The sequence below is a fragment of the Gobio gobio genome (assembly GCF_949357685.1).
Source record: "Gobio gobio genome assembly, chromosome: 4".
In the NCBI taxonomy this organism is placed as follows: Eukaryota; Metazoa; Chordata; class Actinopteri; order Cypriniformes; family Gobionidae; genus Gobio; species Gobio gobio.
Genome location: NC_137100.1, coordinates 62,100,232 through 62,122,753, shown reverse-complemented (window position 1 = coordinate 62,122,753; position 22,522 = coordinate 62,100,232). Strand labels below are relative to the sequence as shown.

At 42.1% G+C, this 22,522-nt stretch overlaps 1 protein-coding gene across 1 annotated transcript in view; it reads right to left on the bottom strand.

Moving 5' to 3' along the window:
* Positions 1-21,716, bottom strand: part of LOC307125788 (BCL2/adenovirus E1B 19 kDa protein-interacting protein 3) — a 30,099-nt gene extending 8,383 nt beyond the window's left edge. Inside the window, exons 1-4 of the mRNA XM_079815904.1 lie at positions 21,291-21,716; positions 19,215-19,374; positions 17,573-17,660; positions 2,802-2,878 (exon numbers count right to left, since the gene is read on the bottom strand). Of these exons, the coding sequence (XP_079672030.1) occupies positions 2,802-2,878; positions 17,573-17,660; positions 19,215-19,374; positions 21,291-21,333 (368 nt within the window). The 5' untranslated portion in view covers positions 21,334-21,716. The remainder of the gene's footprint in view (positions 1-2,801; positions 2,879-17,572; positions 17,661-19,214; positions 19,375-21,290) is intronic.
* Between the last annotated feature and the right edge of the window lie 806 nt (positions 21,717-22,522).

The following is a 22,522-nucleotide window of genomic DNA, read 5'->3' as shown; positions in this document are numbered from 1 at the left end:
GTCCATAGCAAAGGTTCCGCCAGTAGTGGGCACTCATGCAACGTAAGCAATGATGCACATACGAGTGAACGAGACGGAGGGAAGTTAGCGAGTGAAAGGCATAATAAAAACGAACTGGAACGCAGCACTAGGTGTGAAAAGCCCTTATACTTATTAGATCAGGAGTGGCCAATCCTGCAGCTGAAGGGCCGCTGTCCTGCGGAGTTCAGCTCCAACCCCGATTAAACACACCTGAACCAGCTAATCAAGCTCTTACTAGGCCAACGTCACTTGGATGTCAATAGAGGAGAGGCTTCACACCGCTTTTGTGAGGAAATAGTTAATTGTTTAATGAATCGACAGCCCATCGGCTAATTTTCAATATGTTTGCTCTTAAACATTCATTTTGGATTTATCTATTTTTAGAGTTTACACCGTGGGAAAAAATGCTGTTTGTAAAAAAAGTGACAGGTATGATTCAGTTTAAGGCTCTTCTCGTTAATTTCTATGGTATCCGCAAACAGTGGCTGAATCCGAAATCGCCCCCTATACCCTCAAATAGGGCATTATCCGACTTCACTCACTCGTTTTCATTCACTCCTTCAAGTGCACTGTATTAGTGGACTAACGTAGGGAATAGTGAAGGAGGGTTTAGGTGGGGGGGGGGCGATTTCGGATTCAGCCAGTGATTGACTGTCACCCATCAATGATGTCAAGGCTGTAATGTGACTGGTTATCAAGACACACGTGATCCAAGTTAGCCATTACGCTTTCTCCAATGGTAGAGCCACAGACCCTCGTATCTCCTAATAATAAGATAAGACCATCTCTGACTAGGCATACTAGAAACTTGAGGCAAGTCTGTGCTGAACTCTGCAGGACAGTGGCCCTCCAGGATCAAGTTTGAACACCCCTTTAATAGATGCATTTGAAACAAATATCACATCAGGCTGGAGAATATGTGTTTCTCAATGTGTTTTAAGCTCAATTTCCCTGAAAACAGATTAAGCCAAATTCAGCTTTGTAATCCCAGTTTAAATCTTGTCTATCCTATCAAATAAAGCGTGTTGCTATAATGCAGTCAGACTGGACCTCATGCATGCAAATGAATATGCAAAGAAGTTTGATGAAAAGACATTTGACATTTAAACATCACAGCTCACTTTTCTTATCTCGGATGCAGGAAAGTGGAGTAGTGTATTTTAACAATTTTAATGATTTTTTTATGCAATAAAAGGCTGCAATGACTAACCGATGAAACGATCAAATTTAATGCAAGCGTTTTCATTTTAAATGACTCTACATCAGCTCTGTTTCCAAAGACTGATTTCATATAACCTTTGAAACATTTGTGCAGCAAGATTTATATTTGCACAGTGCGTAGATGTGCACCGTCATGAAAACTGACATTGACAAAGTAAAGCTTTTAGTGCTTTCTCAAAGGTTTTTGCTTTTAATGGCATCAAGTTTCTACTGCTAAAATCTGCAGTCCTACATCATTAAAGGTTGCAATCCAAAAAGTTTTTTGTGACAAGGTTTTATCTGTAATGATATGTGCATTAAGAAGTTTCTCCTCTAGAGAGCCAACTCAGATTCGCTGACTCATGGTGTGGCGCACAAGCTATTTTTGTGCGGCGACTGAATGATCCTCTCTGAGATTTAAGCAGAGGTATGCAGGGCTAGCGGAGGTCAAACGCTCTACAGCGGGAACTGGCAATCTGTGAAGCGTTATTCTGAAAGGACACATCAGCACACAAGAACACCTCATTTATTTTCTTCCATAATGACGCATGAACGTCCTTGATAAGCATAATTTTATCTAGGACTGTTAACTGGCATCATGTGCAAAACAAAAAAAGTCTGAGAACAACATTTTTTCATCTTTTTTATTATCTATTCTAGGGCTTTCTGGCTGTTTTTTCTCTGCTAAATCTATAGAATTAAGTAATGTTCTACTAACTTCTACTGTTCAAAAGTTTAGGGTTGGTAAGATTGTTTTAAAATGTTTTTGAAAGAATTCTCTTACAAGGCTGCATGTATTTGATCAAAAATACATTAAAACAGTAATATTGGGATATAATCATTCTTGTTATCAAAGCTGAATTTTCAGAATCATTAGTCTTCAGTGTCACATGATCCTTCAGAAATCCCTCTCATATGCTGACTTTCTGTTCAAAGAAACATTTATATATATATTATTAATAGTGAAAACAGTTGTGCTGCTTAATATTGGAAACTTATACATTTCTGAGGATTTGATTAACATACATTTCAAAAGAACAGCATTTATTTGTAATAGAAATGTTTTGTAAGATTATAAATGTCTTCACAGCTACTTTTGACCATTTTAATGCATTGGTCAATTTAATTTAATGCAATAAAAGTATTCTAGTCAAAACAATTATTGAACCCAACATTTTGAATAGGTAGTGTACTTAATATTGTCTTTTGCAGATTTGTATTAATGTAATGCAAACGACTTCAACTCAAAAAAGCTTAATGATCTCATAAATAGGCTTTCTTGCAAGCAAAAATTTTTTAAATAAAATTAAGATTTTGGGGTGAAGTATTATTTTCAATACATATTTGTATATAATACTCACTTTCAAGACCAGAGTAAAGGGTTTGGATTAAATTTTTACCAACAGTCAAGTCTCACAAACTCCTGCTTACAAAACTCAGGTCTATTTATACCTGATCCATGTATTAATTACTATCCATCAACCGTCATTGTCACTTTAGAAGGGAAACTGAAAAGATTAACATGATTTAAGAACATAGGCTGCACCTGAATCAAAGAATGAATTAAAGATAAATCTTACTTGGGCGGGAGGTTTTCTGGCCGACTGGACCAATCCCACACCCATTCAGCACTCACCCGCCTGTCGTTCTCATCCGACTAAAAGAGAAAGAGAGCAGACAGAGACTGTGTGAGAGTATCATTTACATGCATTAGATCAGTGGTTCTCAACCGGTTTTGCTTCAGGGAAAAGTCCATGTTCAAGTGGACATCAAGTGGTGACCTGATACAGATTATCTACAATAATGAAAAATAATCCTCAAATTCAAACACTGAAAATTATTAAAGCTGCACAATGTAACTTTTCCGTCCACTAGAGGTCGCCTATTCAAAACAAAGGCGTAGTTTGATGGCGGCAAGTTTGAGCGCAGAATCTTGGGACATGTGGTCTTCACCTCACAGCCGGTGGAAAAGAGTCAGGATAGGACTCGGGCAGAAATCATGTTCATGGATGTGATTATTAACCGAGTGTTGTGGAGCTGAGCAAGGCCGCTAGAGCGATTGTTGTTAAGATGAACGCAACACACACCTCGCGAGCAGCGGGACTTTTATTATGGCATAGACGCAGGTGCTAACGCAGCTCTGCTTATCATATTAGATACACCCGAATGTGTTGAAAATGATGTTATGATGTTACTCTGAGCGTTCGCTCGGCGGCTGCTATGACACTTGTTCACACTGCAGTGAGAGTAAAGCGTTTCTGCAAAATAAAACCGGAAACCGAGGGGAACGCAGATATGACGCCATTGACAGGCGACTCCCTCACACGTCCCGGTTCCTTTGTTTAAAATAGCAATTTTCTTCCGATTTACAAATAGTTGGCGGTTCAGTACGTACCTCGGTTTTGAAGTTACGGTTCGGTACGAGTTCAGTACAGCAGTTTTACAAAATGGCTTTTTATTTATTTTTATTAAACAGTGGTTTACTGAAGAAGAAAAAAAGTGTCTGTCCTTGAATGAATTAAATTATAACTAAACGTTTATTGAATATATTTCTGTAAATTATAGGGAGCCTTTACTTGCGCATTAATATTAAAGGTTAACAACAGAGCCCAAACTATTAGCCTAAATTCAGTAGCTATTTATTTTTAGGTATAATAACTAACACTCAAATAACACATTGTATGCAAATGTAACTTCACATAAGGCAGTTTTTGCATTAACTTCTAAATCTAATTATAAAATTGTTTTTTCTCCAATTCGTTGTTGAAATATAATCATTTATACACAGTGTCTGTCATTTTCATGACAGGTTTATTTAACATGCATGAAATAATCAAGACATCCCTAACAAGTAGAATATAATGAATATATAGGCTAATATAGTGCATATATTTAGTGAAAGAGTTGATTTTTCTAGTGAATAAAATTCTGTGGACACTGAATGACTGCCTGAGGTAAATGTGATGCTAACGTTAAATTACATTTTTTAGTTTACAAGCAGTTAAATTGACGTCTTTCCGCCATTGAAACACTGATTTAGCGATTACACCACATATGATACATGACAGTAAGTTGTAATGTATTCTCAGTATACCTTCAGATGGTCATTCATGTTTATTCTTTAGGAAGAGATGATCGATCGCCTTCACAGATGACCACGTTCACGCGTCGCGCGGCCGCTTGAACTGTGATCAGTGATCAGTCACGCCACATAGAGAGTCAAAACGGCATTTATCATTTGAATTTCGTGATAAAATGGACTGAATACTTATGTTCGTGTGGGAACCCGGATTGAAGTGTGTTCCGCGCTTAAAACAAGCCTACTGTTAACTGTTAAAGATTGCACTCAGAAACCATTCGGTACAGGCGTGCATCGAACCAAAAGCCCTGTACCGAAACTGTTTGGTACGAATACGTATACCGTTACACCCCTATTGAAAACATTTGGGATATTGTAAGTACTCAACTGAAAAATATATATAACCCTAGCCTAGTGGTTTTTGGATATTTTACTGAAAAAATTTTACATAGTGCACCTTTAATACTAGCAATATGCAAAAGTATTTAAAAGACATTGTCATTTTTGCAAGTGAACATGTATTTACTGTAGTCTGGGTCATATTTCTTTTTATTAGAAATGCATTCATTCATTAGCCTATTTATTTTTGTCTATCCTATCATTTATTTGTCAGACTTTGCTATGTTTTCACTTGAAACGGGCCTTGCGACAGAAGAAGCCTCCGCTTACACTCGAAAAAAGCCCCGCTCCCTGCATCACGCGGACATTAAGGGTGGCTTGGGGAAAAAATGCCACCAACATTAATGAAAATGCTTGCAAAAAACAAGATATGGTGCAAAAATGTCTCCATATAAGTTCTTGTTTTTAATATTTATAAGTAATATCACACGAGCAAAAGTGCTGTTCCCTTTCAGTCGACGTACGTCGGACGTACCGACGAATTGGGATTAGGGGTGCACCGAATCCAGATTTTTGGGGTTCGGCCGAATACCGAATCCACTGGTTAAGATTCGGCCGAATCCGAAACCAAATACCGAATCCTACTCCCATCCGCAGTCCATTATCACAGTAAACACATTAATGAAGTTAACAACGTCCACAGCAGTGTAGAGATGCTATTGACCATTAACTGTTTTGGTCAAGTTTACTAAAGTAAACATTGTCGTGTATGTTCTTCTCGACGCTATTTCATGATGGTTTATAGAAAAATTACCCTGAGCCGTCCTCTGTCGATTCAAAGAACAACCCAACGGAGAGCGCAGGAGGCGCGCGCTAGGGTTGTGCCGACATCAAGATGGAGCGCCACCATCGTGATGCCACGCCCCCGTTGCGAGTCTGTTGTGTGCGACACACACTAATCCTCTTCTATAGTATTAGTTAAACTAAAAACTTAGCAGGGATTGCTCTGTAAATTAAATTGAGAATGTAACTAATGCATAGGCCTATATGCTATTTTAAATACTGTGGTCTATGCCAGATATATAGCCTACATTTTGAAATCATTTGAGGCTGAAACATCCATAAGCATGCGTGTTTATTTTAGCACTTCCGTCAGTGAAACAACACAGCCTATAAAACAAAAACGATTTTCAGTAAATAATGGTAACCTCAAGAATATATGAAAATTAAATATTAGTTAGAAAAATATTTGATTCATACTATTTCCCCGCAAAGATGTGTCATATAGGCCTACCGCTCTGCGCTTTAAAAGGAATGGGACACTGAATAGACACCTTCTTGAATATCTTCGTCTTCATATGTTCTACTGATCTTGCAAAGCAACACTTGTTGTAAAAGGTCTGAAGAGCGGATTTTATTTTCCACAAGGTCAAGACATTTAGAATACGTTTGATTATTCACTGCCAGAGAAAACGAAACTAAAATCACCGGCGTGTGTGTGAAATGCGCTATTCAAATAAACCAAACTTGACGCGCATTACCAAGTTTAATAACAAGAACAAACTGTGTTAAATAAAATTTGAAGTAAAAAGGTATTCGTCCTACAGTGTTTTTTATACTTTCCCACAGTAAAGGATGTGAATAGTTATAATAGACTTAATTATAAGCAAACGAAAGGAAGAAACGTTTATAATCCCCGGCGAACATGGATGCGACGTGAGTGAAGATTTGGGAAAAGAAACGAGATGTCCATGTCCATTGGGATAAAATGGACTACTAGGCCTATTGTTAAAATTCACGGAAAATCGAGTGACCATATCCAGATTGCAAAACAGAATGAAACACTGGGTAAGTAAAATAACGAAGTTATTTTTTTTTTAAATAGAAAATAGTATTTATGTAAAGAGATATATTAAAATAAAAAGAGCTCAACTCTTAAGTGGAAGGAACCTATTTTTTCCCCCTCACGTGCAACCTAGCGGATTAATCATTATTTGGGTTAGTAAAAATAACGAAATGATGGTTTTAAGAGAATAGTATATATGTAAAGATATATAGTATATTATCTACCTATTTACCTAATTCCGGTTCTTCAAAGCTTACGGATTCAGTGTATTTTCGTTTTGTCATCTTAATTTGGTAATTATTTAAGTGAAAAATATTTAGTGTAGGCCTATATATTTTATTAATTTTATTTATATTTTATCTGATCTATAGGCTGTTTGCACGGTAAAATAAAATACATTTTGGCTGCTGTCTGTAGATTCCTTCATGCACAACTCGTATTCTCTCGGATGTTTCATATGCAAATGTTTTAACAGCGGCTGTTATTGTTTAGGGTCCTTGTCATCACGAGACAAATCGGCATTGCAAATTGAATGCGTAGCTCAACTTGAATCGCCTTCTTTTGACTTAAAGTAGCTACTGCCACGTTTTCTGTTCATGAGTTCCATTTTCACTTTCAACAGCGGCGCCATTACGTTCGACCAGCGGGGCGCGCATAGTGCAAACCTAGGGTTCGGGTTCGGTGGAAATAAATTCTGAGGTTCGGCAGAAACCGAACCCAGTCATAAAGCCCAATATTCGGCCGAATCCGAACCTGAACCCTGGATTCGGTGCATCCCTAATTTGGATCACTTCTGGGAGCCCCTATCAGCTTCGAGCTATCTAGAACCGGCCAATGAACAATTAGCGTGCAAGATTTGCATCTCGCGCTCCGCCCCGCACTGCAGGTATAAACAGGAAGCGAGAGCGAATGCACGCTGTCATTCACTTCGGAGCCAAACGGCAGATGAAGAGGACTCTCAGATTACTGAGTATTAGCTGCTATCAGCAAGACTTTCTTTGAAGACCGGAGAATCCAGGAATCCGTGTTGGAGGAACGGCACACTTCAGCGGGATCCGCGCTGACTCATCGGCTGCCTCTGCAAGCAGAGAAAAACTGCTGTTTTCACAGCAACAGGACTGTTGGTCTGGTTGGGCGTTTTTCCTGCTGAGTACAGGCAAGGGCTGCACACAATCCCGTGCGCTGTCTCGTTTCCCCCTGAGTGCTTCAGCACAAGAGCGTTTTCCTCACAAAAAGAGCTTCACGGGTGACGCTGCGTCTTTTTCAAGATGTCATACCACCCGTGCGTTTCTGACGGTCACAATCGCTGTCTCAGGTGTTTGGGCAAACAGCACGCTGAGGCGGCGTTTGTGGATAGTTCATGTTCCCACTGCGAGACTCTCCTACCTCCGGGCTGGGGGAGTCCCCTTACCCATCCCACGATCTAGTTCTACCCCTAACCCGGGTAGATCTACTTCTTTGGATGGCCAGGGTGATCTGAGGATTACGTTTAGGGCAAACCCGCCGAGTGAACCTCCGCAGGCCCCTATTCCCTCAGCTCCGCAGCCGGTAGAGCCTCCAAGAGAACCCGCTGGACCCTCCCACGGGAGACCAGTGGTGACTTTTGGAGCTCCAGCGGACAAACAGATGTCGATCGCTGCATCGGAGGGGGAGTTTCAGTCCTCGGAGGATGAAGGGTCAGTTGTACTGCCTCCCTCTGGGAAAGTGGCAACGGCTGCCCCGGACCCCGAGATGGCTGCTATGCTTGCCCGGGCCGCCGAAAGGGTTGGGCTCGTGTGGAACCCTCCACCGTGTCCCGAACCCTCTAGGTTGGACGATTGGTTCCTCGGGGCGGGTCGCGCTGGTTCCCAGCGTCCCGCCCCGACACCTTTCTTCCCGGAGGTGCATGAGGAGCTCACGAGGTCGTGGACGGCACCTTTTTCTGCCAGAAACTGGCCGAGTGGCTCCTCCCCCCTCACTACCCTCAACGGCGGACCAGCCAAGGGTTACGTGGGGATCCTGCCAGTGGAGCACGCCGTCGCGATGCAACTGTGTCCGGCAACCGCCTCTAACTGGCGCGGTGACCCACGTCTCCTGTCCCGAGCCTGTAAGTTCTCTTCCGGTCTGACTGGAAAGGCTTACAAGGCTTGCGGACAGGCTGCGTCCGCCTTGCCTGCTTCAGGTCCACCAGGCCCAGGCACTCCTTGACATGCACGAGGGTAGGCCTGACCCAGAGCTCCTCCGGGAGCTCCGGACGGCGACGGACCTCGCCCTCTGGGCGACGAAAATCACCGCCCGTGCCATTGGTCAGGCGATGTCCCCGCTTGTGGTCCAGGAGCGTCATCTCTGGCTTAACCTAGCTGACATGAGGGAGACCGATAAATATCGGTTCCTGGACTCCCCCATCTCATCAGCTGGGTTATTCGGCGACGCGGTCGAGAGCTTCGCCCAACAGTTCTCGGCCGCCCAGAAGCAGACGGAGGCGATTAAGCACATCCTGCCCCGGCGGCCCGCTGCCTCCACCCCCGCCGCTGGTGGCACCGCCTCTGGCTACTCGTCGCCGAGGACGTCCACCCGCCGCCGCCTCCGCCTCCGCCTCCGCCAAGGAACCGCAGCAGCCTAACACCAGCCGACGGCGTGGGACCGGCCGTGGGAAGGATGTCCAGCCCGCTCAGGCCGCTGCCAAGCCAGGTGGCAAGCGTCGTAGCAAGCGACCCTGAGACGGGCCGCCCAGAGATTGAGGAAACTGCTCTACGGGAGATGGCTGCAGCACCACTCCCTCCCCCAGAGGAGGGCCGGGGGAGAATCTTTTTTTTGTCTGTTCCGCCGCTGGCACTGGGGCTGGCACCCAAAACTTCAATAAAAGAGCAGTTTCCAATATATCTCTGGGTGCCAAGAGAGCGTGCTTGGCGGTGGTCGACGCTCCCATGCCTCGCCACCCTCAAGTACCTCTCCCTTCGCCAGCAGGGGACGCCGGCTGTCGGGACGCACACAAGCGGCCTCGCCACACTCGCACGTCCCCTCCGCGGATGCAGGTAAGTGTTGCACAGCACACTCAGATCCCGCTTCGGGCTGCTCCCATGCCGTCCGAGCCGGATCCCTGCGTTCCGCCTCGCTGCCCCGCTGCGGGTACGTCTGTGATGCCGTTGATCCCCCTTGCTCGGAGTCTGGGAGCCTGGCTAGCGCTTCCCAGCCCGTCTCGGTGGCTCCTCCGTACCATCAGACTCGGCTATGCGATTCAGTTCGCCCAGCGTCCCCCCAAGTTCAGGGGAGTTCACTTCACGACTGTAGTGGAGGCGAACGCCCCCGTGCTCAGGGCGGAGATCGCTGTCCTACTGGCGAAGGACACGATAGAGCCGGTCCCTCAAGCCGATATGAGGTTCAGGTTCTACAGCCCGTACTTCATTGTACCCAAGAAAGGCTGCAGGTTACGACCGATCTTGGACCTGCGATTCCTGAACCGGTACCTTCACAGGCTGCCATTCAGGATGCTAACGCAGAAGCGCATCTTCAGGTGCATCCGTCCCCGAGATTGGTTTGCAGCGATCGACCTGAAGGACGCGTACTTTCATGTCTCGATTCTCCCTCGACACCGGGCCTTTCTGCGCTTCGCGTTCGAGGGACGGGCATATCAGTACCGCGTCTTACCCTTCGGCCTGTCCCTGTCGCCCTGCGTCTTTACGAAGGTTGCGGAGGCGGCCATTGCTCCCATGAGAGAGCATGGCGTTCGCATCCTCAACTACCTCGACGACTGGCTGATCCTTGCCCAGTCGCGAGAGCAGTTGTGCGAACACAGGGACAAAGTGCTCAGTCACCTCAGCCAGTTGGGACTTCGGGTCAACTGAGAGAAGAGCAAACTCTGTCCCACACAGAGGATCTCTTTTCTCTGTATGGAGATAGACTCGGTCGCCATGACAGCGCGCCTCACCGAGGAGCGCGTCCAGTCAGTGTTGAACTGCTTGAATTCGTTCAAAGGCAGGACAGCGGTACCACTGAAACATTTTCAGAGGCTCCTGGGGCATATGGCATCCGCAGCCGCAGTAACGGCGCTCGGATTGCTTCATATGAGACCGCTTCAACGCTGGCTACACGATCGAGTCCCGAGATGGGCGTGGCACAGTGGATCCCTCCGTGTCCAAGTGACTCCGAGGTGCCGCCAAACCTTCGGCCCGTGGTCGGACCCTTTGTTTCTACGGGCGGGAGTTCCCCTAGAACAAGTGTCCAGGCACTCCGTTGTCTCCACGGATGCCTCATCCACGGATTGGGGTGCCACGTACAACGGGCTTGCAGTTTCGGGTCTGTGGACGGGGCCTCAACTGCAATGGCATATCAATTGCCTCGAGTTGTTAGCAGTTCGTCTTGCACTCAGCCGCTTCAAAGTGCCGCTCAGAGGCAAGCACGTTCTGGTCCAGACGGACAACACTGCGGCCGTAGCGTACATCAACAAACAGGGTGGTCTACGCTCCCGTCGCATGTCGCAACTCTCCCGCCATCTCCTCTTGTGGAGTCAGAAGCATCTGAGGTCGCTTCGTGCCGTTCATATTCCGGGCCTGCTCCATCGTGCAGCCGACGAGCTGTCACATCAGCAGGTGTTTCCGGGAGAATGGCGACTCCATCCCCAGGCGGTCCAGCTAATCTGGAGTCGTTTCGGGGCCGCACAGGTAGACCTGTTTGCCTCCCCAGAGACGACCCACTGTCAGTGGTTTTATTCCTTGACCGAGGGGACCCTCGGGTCGGATGCCCTAGCCCACAGCTGGCCCCCAGTATGCGTTTCCCCCAGTGAGCCTTCTTGCGCAGACACTGTGCAAAGTCAGGGAGGACGAGGAGTAGGTCCTGTTGGTCGCTCCGTATTGGCCCAACCGGACTTGGTTCCCGGAACTAGTGCTCCTTGCGACAGCACCTCCCTGGCCCATTCCTCTGAGGCAGGACCTCCTGACTCAGAGACGGGGCAACCTATGGCACCCACGTCCAGACCTCTGGAAACTCCAGGTCTGGTCCCTGGACGGGACGCAGAGGTTCTAGGTGACCTACCCCAAGCGGTAGTTGACACCATTACTTCCGCTAGAGCCCCCTCTACGAGGCGCCTCTATGCGTTGAAGTGGAACCTGTTCGTCGATTGGTGCTCTTCTCGCCGAGAAGACCCCCGAAGATGTTCGATCGGATCTATGCTTGCCTTTCTACAAGATGGGTTGGAGCGAAGGCTGTCTCCCTCCACCCTAAAAGTCTATGTTGCCGCTATCGCCGCTAATCATGAGCTAGTAGATGGAAAATCTCTAGGTAAGCATGATCTGGTTGTCAGGTTCCTTAGGGGGGCGAGGAGATCAAATCCGCCACGTCCTCCCTCCATACCCTCTTGGGACTTAACTCTGGTGCTAACTGCACTACAGAGAGAACCCTTTGAGCCTCTGCAGTCAGCTGAGTTGAAAATTCTGTCGTTAAAGACAATACTCCTGACTGCGTTGGCATCCATCAAGAGGGTAGGGGACCTGCAGGCATTTTCGGTCGACGAATTGTGGGCCCGGTAACTCTCATGTGATCATGAGACCCCGGCCTGGATATGTGCCCAAGGTTCCCACTACTCCCTTTCGGGACCAAGTGGTGAGCCTGCAAGCGCTGCCTTCGGAGGAGGCAGACCCAGCCCTAGCTTTTCTCTGTCCCTCTCTTGTGCTCTCCGGACTTACGTGGACAGAATGCAAAGCTTCAGGACCTCAGAGCAGCTCTTCGTCTGTTACGGAGGACAGCAGAAGGGAAAGGCTGTCTCCAAGCAGAGGATGGCCCACTGGATAGTGGATGCCATCGTCTTGGCTTATGAGTCCCAAGACGTGCCCTGCCCGCTCGGGTTAAGAGCCCACTCCACTAGGGGTGTTGCCTCTTCCTGGGCGCTGGCTCGTGGCGCCTCGCTGACAGATATTTGTAGAGCTACGGGCTGGGCGACACCTAACACGTTCGCTATATTCTATAGCCTCCGTGTAGAGCCGGTATCTTCCTGTGTGCTCACTTCCCATAGTCAGTAACACCGAAGTGCCTGTTCTAGTGTTGGCTTGCTGCGCCATTCCCTCCCCTATGGTAGACAGATGCGTGCGCTTATTTTGCTCCAGTCGAGTTCGAGCAATGACCCATCGCTTCTCAATCCGTCATCGTGTTAAACCCGCCAATAGCGCGCCAGGTGGATAAGCCAGTCTGTGTTTGGTTCCCGCAAAAGTGTAACAGAAGCAGTATGAAATGAATGCACAGGTTTCCAGACTGAGTTGCAGGGAGAAATCAAATCGCCAGCAGATCAGGCTGGGTTTACCCAGTCTAGTGAAATCTGGGAACTGTCTTACATTTAAAAATCACATAGCCTACGGGGGAAGTCTGGGTTTGGTCAATGACAATCCCGTGGCTCTTAGACGGTAAGCTTTTCTTTGACTGTTTGCATTTTTAAGTCTTTTTGCGCTCGCGATCTTCTGACATTACACTCTGACACCGTATTTTTTGTTGGACTCGTATGCAGTGTTGGGCAAGTTCCTGAAAATTTGTAATTAGTTACAGTTACTAGTTACTTATTTTAAAAGTAATTGAATTACTTTACCAATTACTGTATATCAAAAGTAATTAGTTACTAGGGAAAGTAATTTTTAAGTTACTTTTATGTCTGCTTTTTAAATGTAAATATGAACAGTACTGAAGAGTCAAACACAATAAACATAATTTTTCATTCAACATTTCAGGCGAAACTGGACAAGTGTAAATGTATCTGGTTGTTTAAACCACATAAGTAAATTTTACTCCTGGCAAAATTAAAAAATAAACGTGTGAGAGTGTTATAGGCTATATTACATGTTGTTGTCAGATTTGATGGCGCTACTGCAATACGTATCGCCGCAAATGAGTAGCAAGCCCACGCGCAAACTGCCGCAAGTGAAGTAAGTCTCAGATGTTCAAAAACACAATCATCTTCATTCAAACTAATGACACTAAATGATCTCACCAGTGCTTAGGACGCTCTCTCATTTTGCGGTCTTTGATCTTGAAATGAGCTGATGAATAAAATACAGCTCATATCTGTTGCTTTCGTTGACGTGAACACCGTTAAATGTGCATATAGCGCAGGTATTGAAGATCGGATTTATATTCTTTTTGCGGAGAGGTGTAAGGTAAGAAAACCTGCAAGTTTTTTTATTTTTTATTATTTGTTTAGATTGTGTAGCCTGTTTCGTTTGCGAGTGCCTGTGATCAGCCTACCTCAACTTATCAAAAATGCCTTTTACTGTGGTGGTGGTGGTGGTGTAGGGCTGAAACGATTAGTCGACAATAAAAAATTGTCGACAAATATCTTTCGTTATCTAGTCGTTTGATCTCATGTGACCTAATGTAAGGGCCTGCAATATCGCGATTTGACCGCTACGGCGCTGTAGCGCTAGAGTGTAATGCAGCCCTTAAAAATGCTATTGCGGTAGAAGAAAACACAGCAAACTAATCTGAACTAGCAAGATGTGGGAAAGTTTCACAAAACTTCAAACTAAGGCTGCGTCTCAATCAGCTCCCTAGTTCAGTAGTCAGGGCACTGATCAGGGAGTTAGCCCATTGACTCTTGTCCTGATCTGTGTCCTGACCACTGAACCAGGAGCTGATTGAGACATGTAAGGTGAAACTTTTCACGGGAGTGTTGGAGCACTTAAAGAGGTAACAACTAACTAACTAGCGGTTAATCTCTTTATTAGAGAATGCAATACTACTAATAATTGTAATAATATTAACAATAATAATATAATTACAGTAATGTGATGATTTATTTAGCATAGAATAAAGTTTGATCGAGCTTGGAGTCAGGACTGTTTTTATTATTATAACACTATTTGGTATTATAGTCTCATCACTTGCCTGTATTTTGTTCCATATGCATGAAGATTTACAAAAGGCGATGTTAGGAAGAATATCATGTCAGTTACTTTTTCATATTGTTAATTAAAAGGTGAATGAGAATCTGTCAGCTCAATTGTCATGTAAGAGATTAATATTATGTCATTTTGTCTGCAATGTCATTTGCAGATTACTGTTTTTACCATTCTTTGTGTCCTGAAATAAATGTCCTCTTTCTCTTTTTCAGTTCTAAGAAAAGCAGTGGGCCTATTATTGTTTTTCAAATGAAGCTGCTGCCAAGAGATGTTTACATTAAAAAAATGTTGTCTGTAATGCAGCTAATTTTTGTTTATTATTATTTATTTATTCAATTGAAAGAGAACAGAATATTTAAACAATGCTTAGAGAGCATTTGTGTGTGATTTGAGTTCTGAGAACTTGGCTCAAAGTTAATTAAAACAACCATTTCAAAAGCTGAAGTGATTTTCTTTTTTATATATTATAGTTAGAATATGTATAACTCAATGTTTTAACTAATTGAAAAGCCGAATAATCGTTCAAAACTTAATGATTAGTCGTTGACGGCACGGACAATAATCAGTGATTAATCGATCAATCGTTCTAATAATCGTTAGATTAATCGATTATAAAAATAATCGTTTGTTGCAGCCCTATGGTGGTGATAGTAGGCTAAACATTTAAACTAACATTGTGATGCTTGAAGTGTTTTACAACCCCAAATCAGAAAAAGTTGAGACAGTATGGAAAACGCAAAAAAAAAAAAAAAAAAGAAGTGATTTCTAAATTTACTTTGACTTGTATTTCATTGCAGACAATATGAACAAAAAATATTTCATGTTTTGTCTGGTCAACTTCATGTCATTTGTAAATATGCAACCTTTCCTGTCATTCAGACCTGCAACACATTTCAAAAAAAGTTGGGACAGTACCCTCTTCCTCCGCAGCCAGGACTTTGTAATATGTGCAGAATGTGGTTTTGCATTGTCTTGTTGAAATATGCATGGACGTCCCTGGAAAAGATGTCTTCTTGAAGGCAGCATATTATGCTCCAAAATCTCTATGTACTTTTCAGCATTAATGGTGCCTTCACAGAAGTGCAAGTTACGTTTGCCAAGGGCACTGACACAACCCCATACCATGACAGACCCTGGCTTTTGGACTTGTTGCTGGTAACAGTCTGGATGATCCTTTTCTTCTTTGGTCCGGAGCACACGGCGTCCATTCCTCCCAAAAAATACCTCAAACACTGATTCATCTGACCACAGTACACGTTTCCACTGTGTGATGGTCCATCCCAGATGCCTCCGAGCCCAGAGAAGTCGACGGCACTTCTGGACACTGTTAACATAGGGCTTCCTTTTGGCACAGCACAGTTTTAACTGGCATTTGTGGATGTAACTACGTATTGTGGTACTTGACAAAGGTTTGCCAAAGTAGTCCTGAGCCCATGTGGTGATATCGCTTATAGATGAATGACGATTCTTGATGCAGTGCCGCCTGAGGGATCGGAGATCACGGTTGTTCAGCTTAGGCTTGCGCCCTTGTCCTTTACACTGAATTTGCATTGCACTGAAAATTCCTTTGCACTGAAATTCCTCCAGATTCCTTGAATCTTTTAATTATGTTATGCACTGTTGAATGTGAAATATCCAGATCTCTTCCTATCTTTCTTTGAGGAACATTGTTTTTAAACATTTCAATAATTTTCTCACGTATTTGTTGGCAAACTGGCGATCCTCGGCCCATCTTTGCTCCTAAAGGATTAGACCTTTCTTGGATGCTGCTTTTGTACCAAATCATAAATTACAATCACCTGTTGACATCACCTGTTTCAAATCACATCATTATTTAACCATTTTACCTCATTACTAGCCCTAAATTGCTCCTGTCCCAACTTTTTTTGAAATGTGTTGCAGGTCTGAATGACAGGAAAGGACGCATATTTACAAATGACATGAAGTTGACCAAACAAAACATGAAATATTTTGTGTTCATATTGTCTGCAATGAAATACAAGTCAAAGTAAATTTAGAAATCACTTCTTTTTTTCTTTTTTTTTGCGTTTTCAATACTGTCCCAACTTTTTCTGATTTGGGGTTGTATATCTATTGATTTTATTAGGCTATAGGCAAGACTTAAGTCAAGTGTTGATTTGAAAGGCTAAAGCATTGGTTTAACTCACTGTAATTGTAATTGCGTTACTTGATTAAAAAAATATTTAGTTACATGCGCGTTACCGATAAAAGTAGTGGAATTACAGTAAAGCGTTACTTAGTGGCGCATTACTCCCAACTCCCACCTACTGTTGAAGGTGTATTACTGACATGTAAAAGTCTAGACCGTGAATATAAGATGAACCAGTTTTTTCAGATGTATTTCTAAGAATGTCTTATATTCGGAACAATACAGTAATTACTTCACGGCCGCATGATTATGAATGTGTGTAGTATATGGATGTAATCTGGACGTACTACATACGCCATGTCGTCATTTTTGAAGTTGACCTTCACTGCCATTCACACATCCTCTCCTGTGGTCTCACAGGGTGTCCATCGTATGCACACTTCAGAATCTCTACAGAAGTAGAAGGTCATCCAGGTACGTTTTGCCTACTCTATTATGAGTACTGTGAATTCCGCCTACTATATAGCCTAGTATGAGATTTTCACTTCTGTTCTATCCCTGAATGAATCAGCATTTTTGAACGAATGGTTTGACTGAATGTTTCAAAGACTAATATTTGAAGACAATGATTTGCTGTGGTTTTAGTATAATTTCATTTTAGCTGAGGGACTGAGGGATGAAGATTGAATGCTGTTTTTGTATTCGTTCATGATTGTAACAATAGTTCTGGTTAAAGAAATAGATTGCATTTATAAATAGACTATTAAGAGCGAAATATGAGATAACAGATAACGTTTGCAGTCCCATTGCAGACAATCTTTTTTCCTCTGGGGGGTTAAGGAGGGTCTCTGACTGTTTCTTTGAAACGAGCCTCTGAATCATAAATTGTTACAGCCATAATGAGACACATAAAAGGAGATTTTTTTAGCTTGATCATTGAGTGACTAATCAAAAACTTTTGAGCATACATAAAACCATTAAATCAATTACCATTGCAAGTACTGTTATGATCATTGGGGTCATTGGTTGTAATTGGTTCAGGTAACTGGTTGTAACTATAAAAAACACTCACAATTTACTGGCAATGTTGTTGGAGCTAACATAGACTGAACTGCTGTTACCTGTATAGTAACACAGTCTGTGCTGCTGCTGCCCTCACTGCCTGGTTTGGGAGATCCAGATGTTCTCGGGGTCACGACCTGCGGAGGACTGAAGTCAGAGAGGAATCTTGTGTTATAAGAACTGCATGCTCACTGTTTTTTGTAGCTGTTGTTTGTTACAAAATGATTAATGAAGACTGGATGCTTTGAAATTTCACCCCTTTCATACACACACAGCTCTCAGTTACGTTTCAACTTAACTTCCCGGATGTTTCACCAAAGATGAGGCATACAGAGTAAAGAGCTATGAAATGAATGCTGAGCAGATCAGATCTTTTGGTTTTGGGAGAATTTAATGGGACATGTTTAAGTTCATAATGAAATGTCTTTTAATGTTCCTCTCTGTGTTCAAATGTAGAACAAAACGCTGATAACTATTAAAATAAGCTCATTTACAGGTTTTCCCCCAGTTTTGACATAAACATGGACACATTGAATAAGCCGCCAAAATGATGGTGAACATCAGTGTTGGGGAAAGTTACTTTGAAAAGTAATGCATTATAATATTGCGTTACCCCCTTAAAAAGTAACTAATTGAGTTACTTAGTTACTTTTTAAGCAAAGTAATGCGTTACGTTACTTTTGCGTTACTTTTTCTCACCTGGGCTGGGCTTGTTTTTGTAAAAAAGTTATATTTTTGTGCAACTGTAAAGACCTCTTTATACCAAAATTGAAATAATAAGCCCCAGGCTGAGGTAAAAATGCAAATTCACGCATGAACAGTAGAGGGCGCAGCTCTGCTGCCATTCTGGATAATGGTAGAATAGGATGCAGGAGAAAAAAGTTTTACCAATAAAAACAAAAAATGGTCAACAAAGGTCAGCAGCAAGACATTGGTATATTAAATATAAAGGTAGACTAAATGCATAAAATAGGTTGTTTTATTTAACATTTAATTATTGGAGGTTTGCATAGTACTCTGATTTTGCATTTGGCTGATTTTATTCATTTTGAGGAGTACTGAATCTTTATTGTGCAAGTGAGATAAATAAATGCTCACATTTAGTCTAGAAGTACAATAACCATCATGTTCACACACAACGCCTCTGCACTTATTCTCAACATGGGGACAGGAGAGCCGTCAGTCAAATTAATGTGGAAAAGTAACTCAGATATTTTGTTTTACATTTGAAAAGTAATGTGTTACTTTACTAGTTACTTGGAAAAAGTAATATTATTACGTAACTCAAGTTACTTGTAATGCGTTACCCCCAACACTGGTGAACATGTTCACATGCAGAGCAAAACAGAGGTAACAAAACAATGTGATATTTACCTGATAAAACAACACAGTTGTACACGGTCAAGGCTTATTAACCATCAGAAACCAAGCATTGAAATTAATGATGTATTTTCTACACTGAAAGTGCTTTAAGGAAGCCACTGGTTATAAAAAATAAGGTAACTATTTCGATGGTCCACTACTTTAGACATTCTACTGAGTAACTTTGCAAATACCTGTCAACTAACTTTCATTAGAGTATTAGTAGACTGTTTGTTTAATATCTGTATATTGACAAATACATGTCAACTTATTCTACTAATCTGAACCCTAAAACCTCACCCTAACCTAAAGGTTTAAATAGACCTTTCATACACACACCTTTCTGTTTGACTACTCCTCTCACACTCCAGCTGAGCTTCCAGCAGAATCCTCTCCAGCTCCCCCTGCAGGAAGGAGGCTGTGGTGTCCTGCGCTCCTCCTAATTCTCCTTCTGTTTGACTTGCAGACGCCACCAGACCCTCCAGCTCCACCCAAGAACCTGACGGACATTTCAACCACATGGGTTTAATCAAATGGATTCAGTTTATTGCTGTAGGACAGTGGAATCTGTTTGCATGACATTGACATGAAAATTGAAACATTTATTTAAAAACGTTCACATGGGTTCAAACTTTCACAAACATTCATAGATTATCTGTCTGTCTGTCTAGCATCTATCTATCTATCTATCTATCTATCTATCTATCTATCTATCTATCTATCTATCTATCTATCTATCTATCTATCTATCTATCTATCTATATATCTATCTATCTGTTGTCTATCTATCTAGTCTCTGTCCATCTGTCCGTCTATCTATCTATCTATCTATCTATCTATCTATCCATCTATCTATCTATCTATCTATCTATCTATCTATCTATCTATCTATCTATCTATCTATCTATCTATCTATCTATCTATCTATCTATCTATCTATCTATCTATTGTTTGATTCAATTCAATTCAAATGAGCTTTACTGGTATGACAAATTGTACATTATATTGCCAAAGCATTTATATGAGCAGGAAAAAAAATGAACAAAGTAGAACGAATTGTGTGATGCACAAGTAAACAGAAAAACGGACAGTGTATGTACTTTGAGTGGTGTGTGTGTGTTATTTTGAATATGTGTGTGTGCATGCGTGTGTACAAGAGTTTGTGTGAGTTCAGGTGTCTGTGTTTGTGTGTGAGTAAATTGGCGATTTACTGTTTGGTCGAGTCTTCTCTCCTTTTCAGCAGGAATTGATGTACTTTGCTGCTAGTGAAATGCAGTCTCTTTTTTCACCAATGAAATACTGAGCTTGTACATCATTTTCCGACTTTTTGAGGTAGGCTCTTTTCAGCGTTTTTAAGGTCTTTAAAATTATAAGAGTTGGGGTCACTAAATTTGTGATGTTTCTAAAATTTGATGGCTCTTTTCTCAATGTGGATTAATAGAGGGTATTGGCCTATTCTATTGTTCCATCTCTCTGATTGTTGACATGAACACAAGAGCTTGCTTACATAAGCATTTTATTTCTGTCAGAGATTAGCAAGTCACCTCTCTCTCTCTCTCACTCTTTCTTCCTTCTAATTCCTGACCTTTCGTCATCTTTCCTCACGTGTCAAGCATCTTCTCCTTCCGCCCTTCGTGGTCATTTTGCAGTGATTCTTCAGAGACAGGGGTTTTGCAGTGGAGGAAGGATTGTGCCATTGCCCCAGATTTTCCAGCATTTGGAATTATGACATAACCACAGACGAGGGCCTTGTGTCACATATACCAAGCTGTGAGTGTGTGTATGAACGAGAGAATGCGCATGTATTTGTGTGTTTTATGAATGATAATGTATTCCCTGAGAGAGGGATTTGTTTTTTTATGAAGAACTGGTGTTCTGCAAACACTATTGTTCTCACATTTTCCCCTGCGGACAGTTTAAGCCACTGATCAAATTATGAGTTGTTAACCCTCTTCGCAGTAATTGGCTTAGAACAAGCGAGTCATGGAATCTATTTACATAACAATACAGCCTAAACAATGGCGCTGCAAAATAAAAACACACAGATGGTATAAGGTTATATATGTGCACTGTAACACCAACTTTAGAATAAATATGATTGTGTTATTTTAAAATAAAAATACACCTTAAATTAATTTCATTGTTATTTTTTATAATTTAGTCTAAAGTGTCTTTTAAATCGTATTTAAATGCATTCATGTTATTTTTAAAATCTATTAAAATTATAATAATTGTGTCATTTATTTGTAATTAAATGTACAATTATATACTACGGGTATGAAATCAAATTATTACAATTTAAATGAAATAATATAAATATCTATATCACATATAGCCTGTGACAGGTTATAAATATATCACATATTGCTATATCATATAACAATGAAGCAGTGTTATGTAAACATGCAGGCTTACCGTGCAGAGCATCGTCCGGTGTTTGAGATCCTGAGAGAGCCATGATGGGACAGAGAGTTCAGATGCACTGACTTCAGCTCCTACCGACTTTCTTTGTCCGTGTTTAACAGTCCTCTGCGTTTGTTGACAACACTTTTGTGGGTGTGTTTGAGTGGCTAAAGCTCGCTGATGATGACCACCGTTTCTTAGAAGACGTTAACTTTCTTTCCTCCAGGGGGCGCTCAATGGCTCATAACAACGAAACCTCCATTGAATCACATTCGAATAACACGTTTTTTATCTATTCATGTATTTTTATTTAAAGTATTAATATGGCATAAAATGGAAATACGTTAAATAATGTATACAAAAAAAGATAATAAATTAGATATTTATATAGTAGCCTAACTGTAACAGGTGACCGTGCAGAGTGTGGTCTGGTCGTTTGATTAAAACAGCATAATCATTGTTTATAACCCATCGTTTCTGACCAATCAGAGGCAACTTGCGGGACTCGACGCCCCGCCCTCCGTTTCACATTTTTGCCATTCTCCCCACTTGTTCTATTTTGATGACGTAAATGCGGTAATCTTTCTCCCCACGTGTTTCGGCAGGAGGTAAATATTAGCACCTTTCCCTTCTTTTCCACAAATAGGCCTAAATAGGTGCCTATCATAAACTGGATGAGAACAAAAACTCAGCAAATTAAAGATTTGTTTATTTTATATACCAAATGACCCATGTCTGGATATGACACATAAATTATGTAGCCTATACAATTATTTAAAGGATCAGTATTAAATGTTTTTCTTGAATGAGTGTCTCAAAATAACTTGCATGACAAAACAAAATGTCTAGCATGTGTTGTTTATTTCGAGTCACCTGACCTCAAATAAACTTTTAATAACATGGGCAGTTAATCCCCTGATCACCACGCACAAACACACACACACACCATCTAATCCGTCTTTCACTGACAAAAAAGTACCATGCACTCTCAAAAAAAAGAGTTCATTTTAAGTGGCCATCACTGGTACCATTAAGGGTACATTTCATTCTAAGGGTACATATTCATTCTAAAAGCCCAAAAACTTAATTTTGATTTCTTTAACACCTGCCAACCCACCAAGCAGTGGTGTGTAACTCAGTCACTCCTACTAGCCACTTTGCGGAATTATATATGGAATATATACATTTTTCAATTGTGCAAAAAACTAAATGCAATGTAGTGTTGTCAAAAATGATAGATTTTT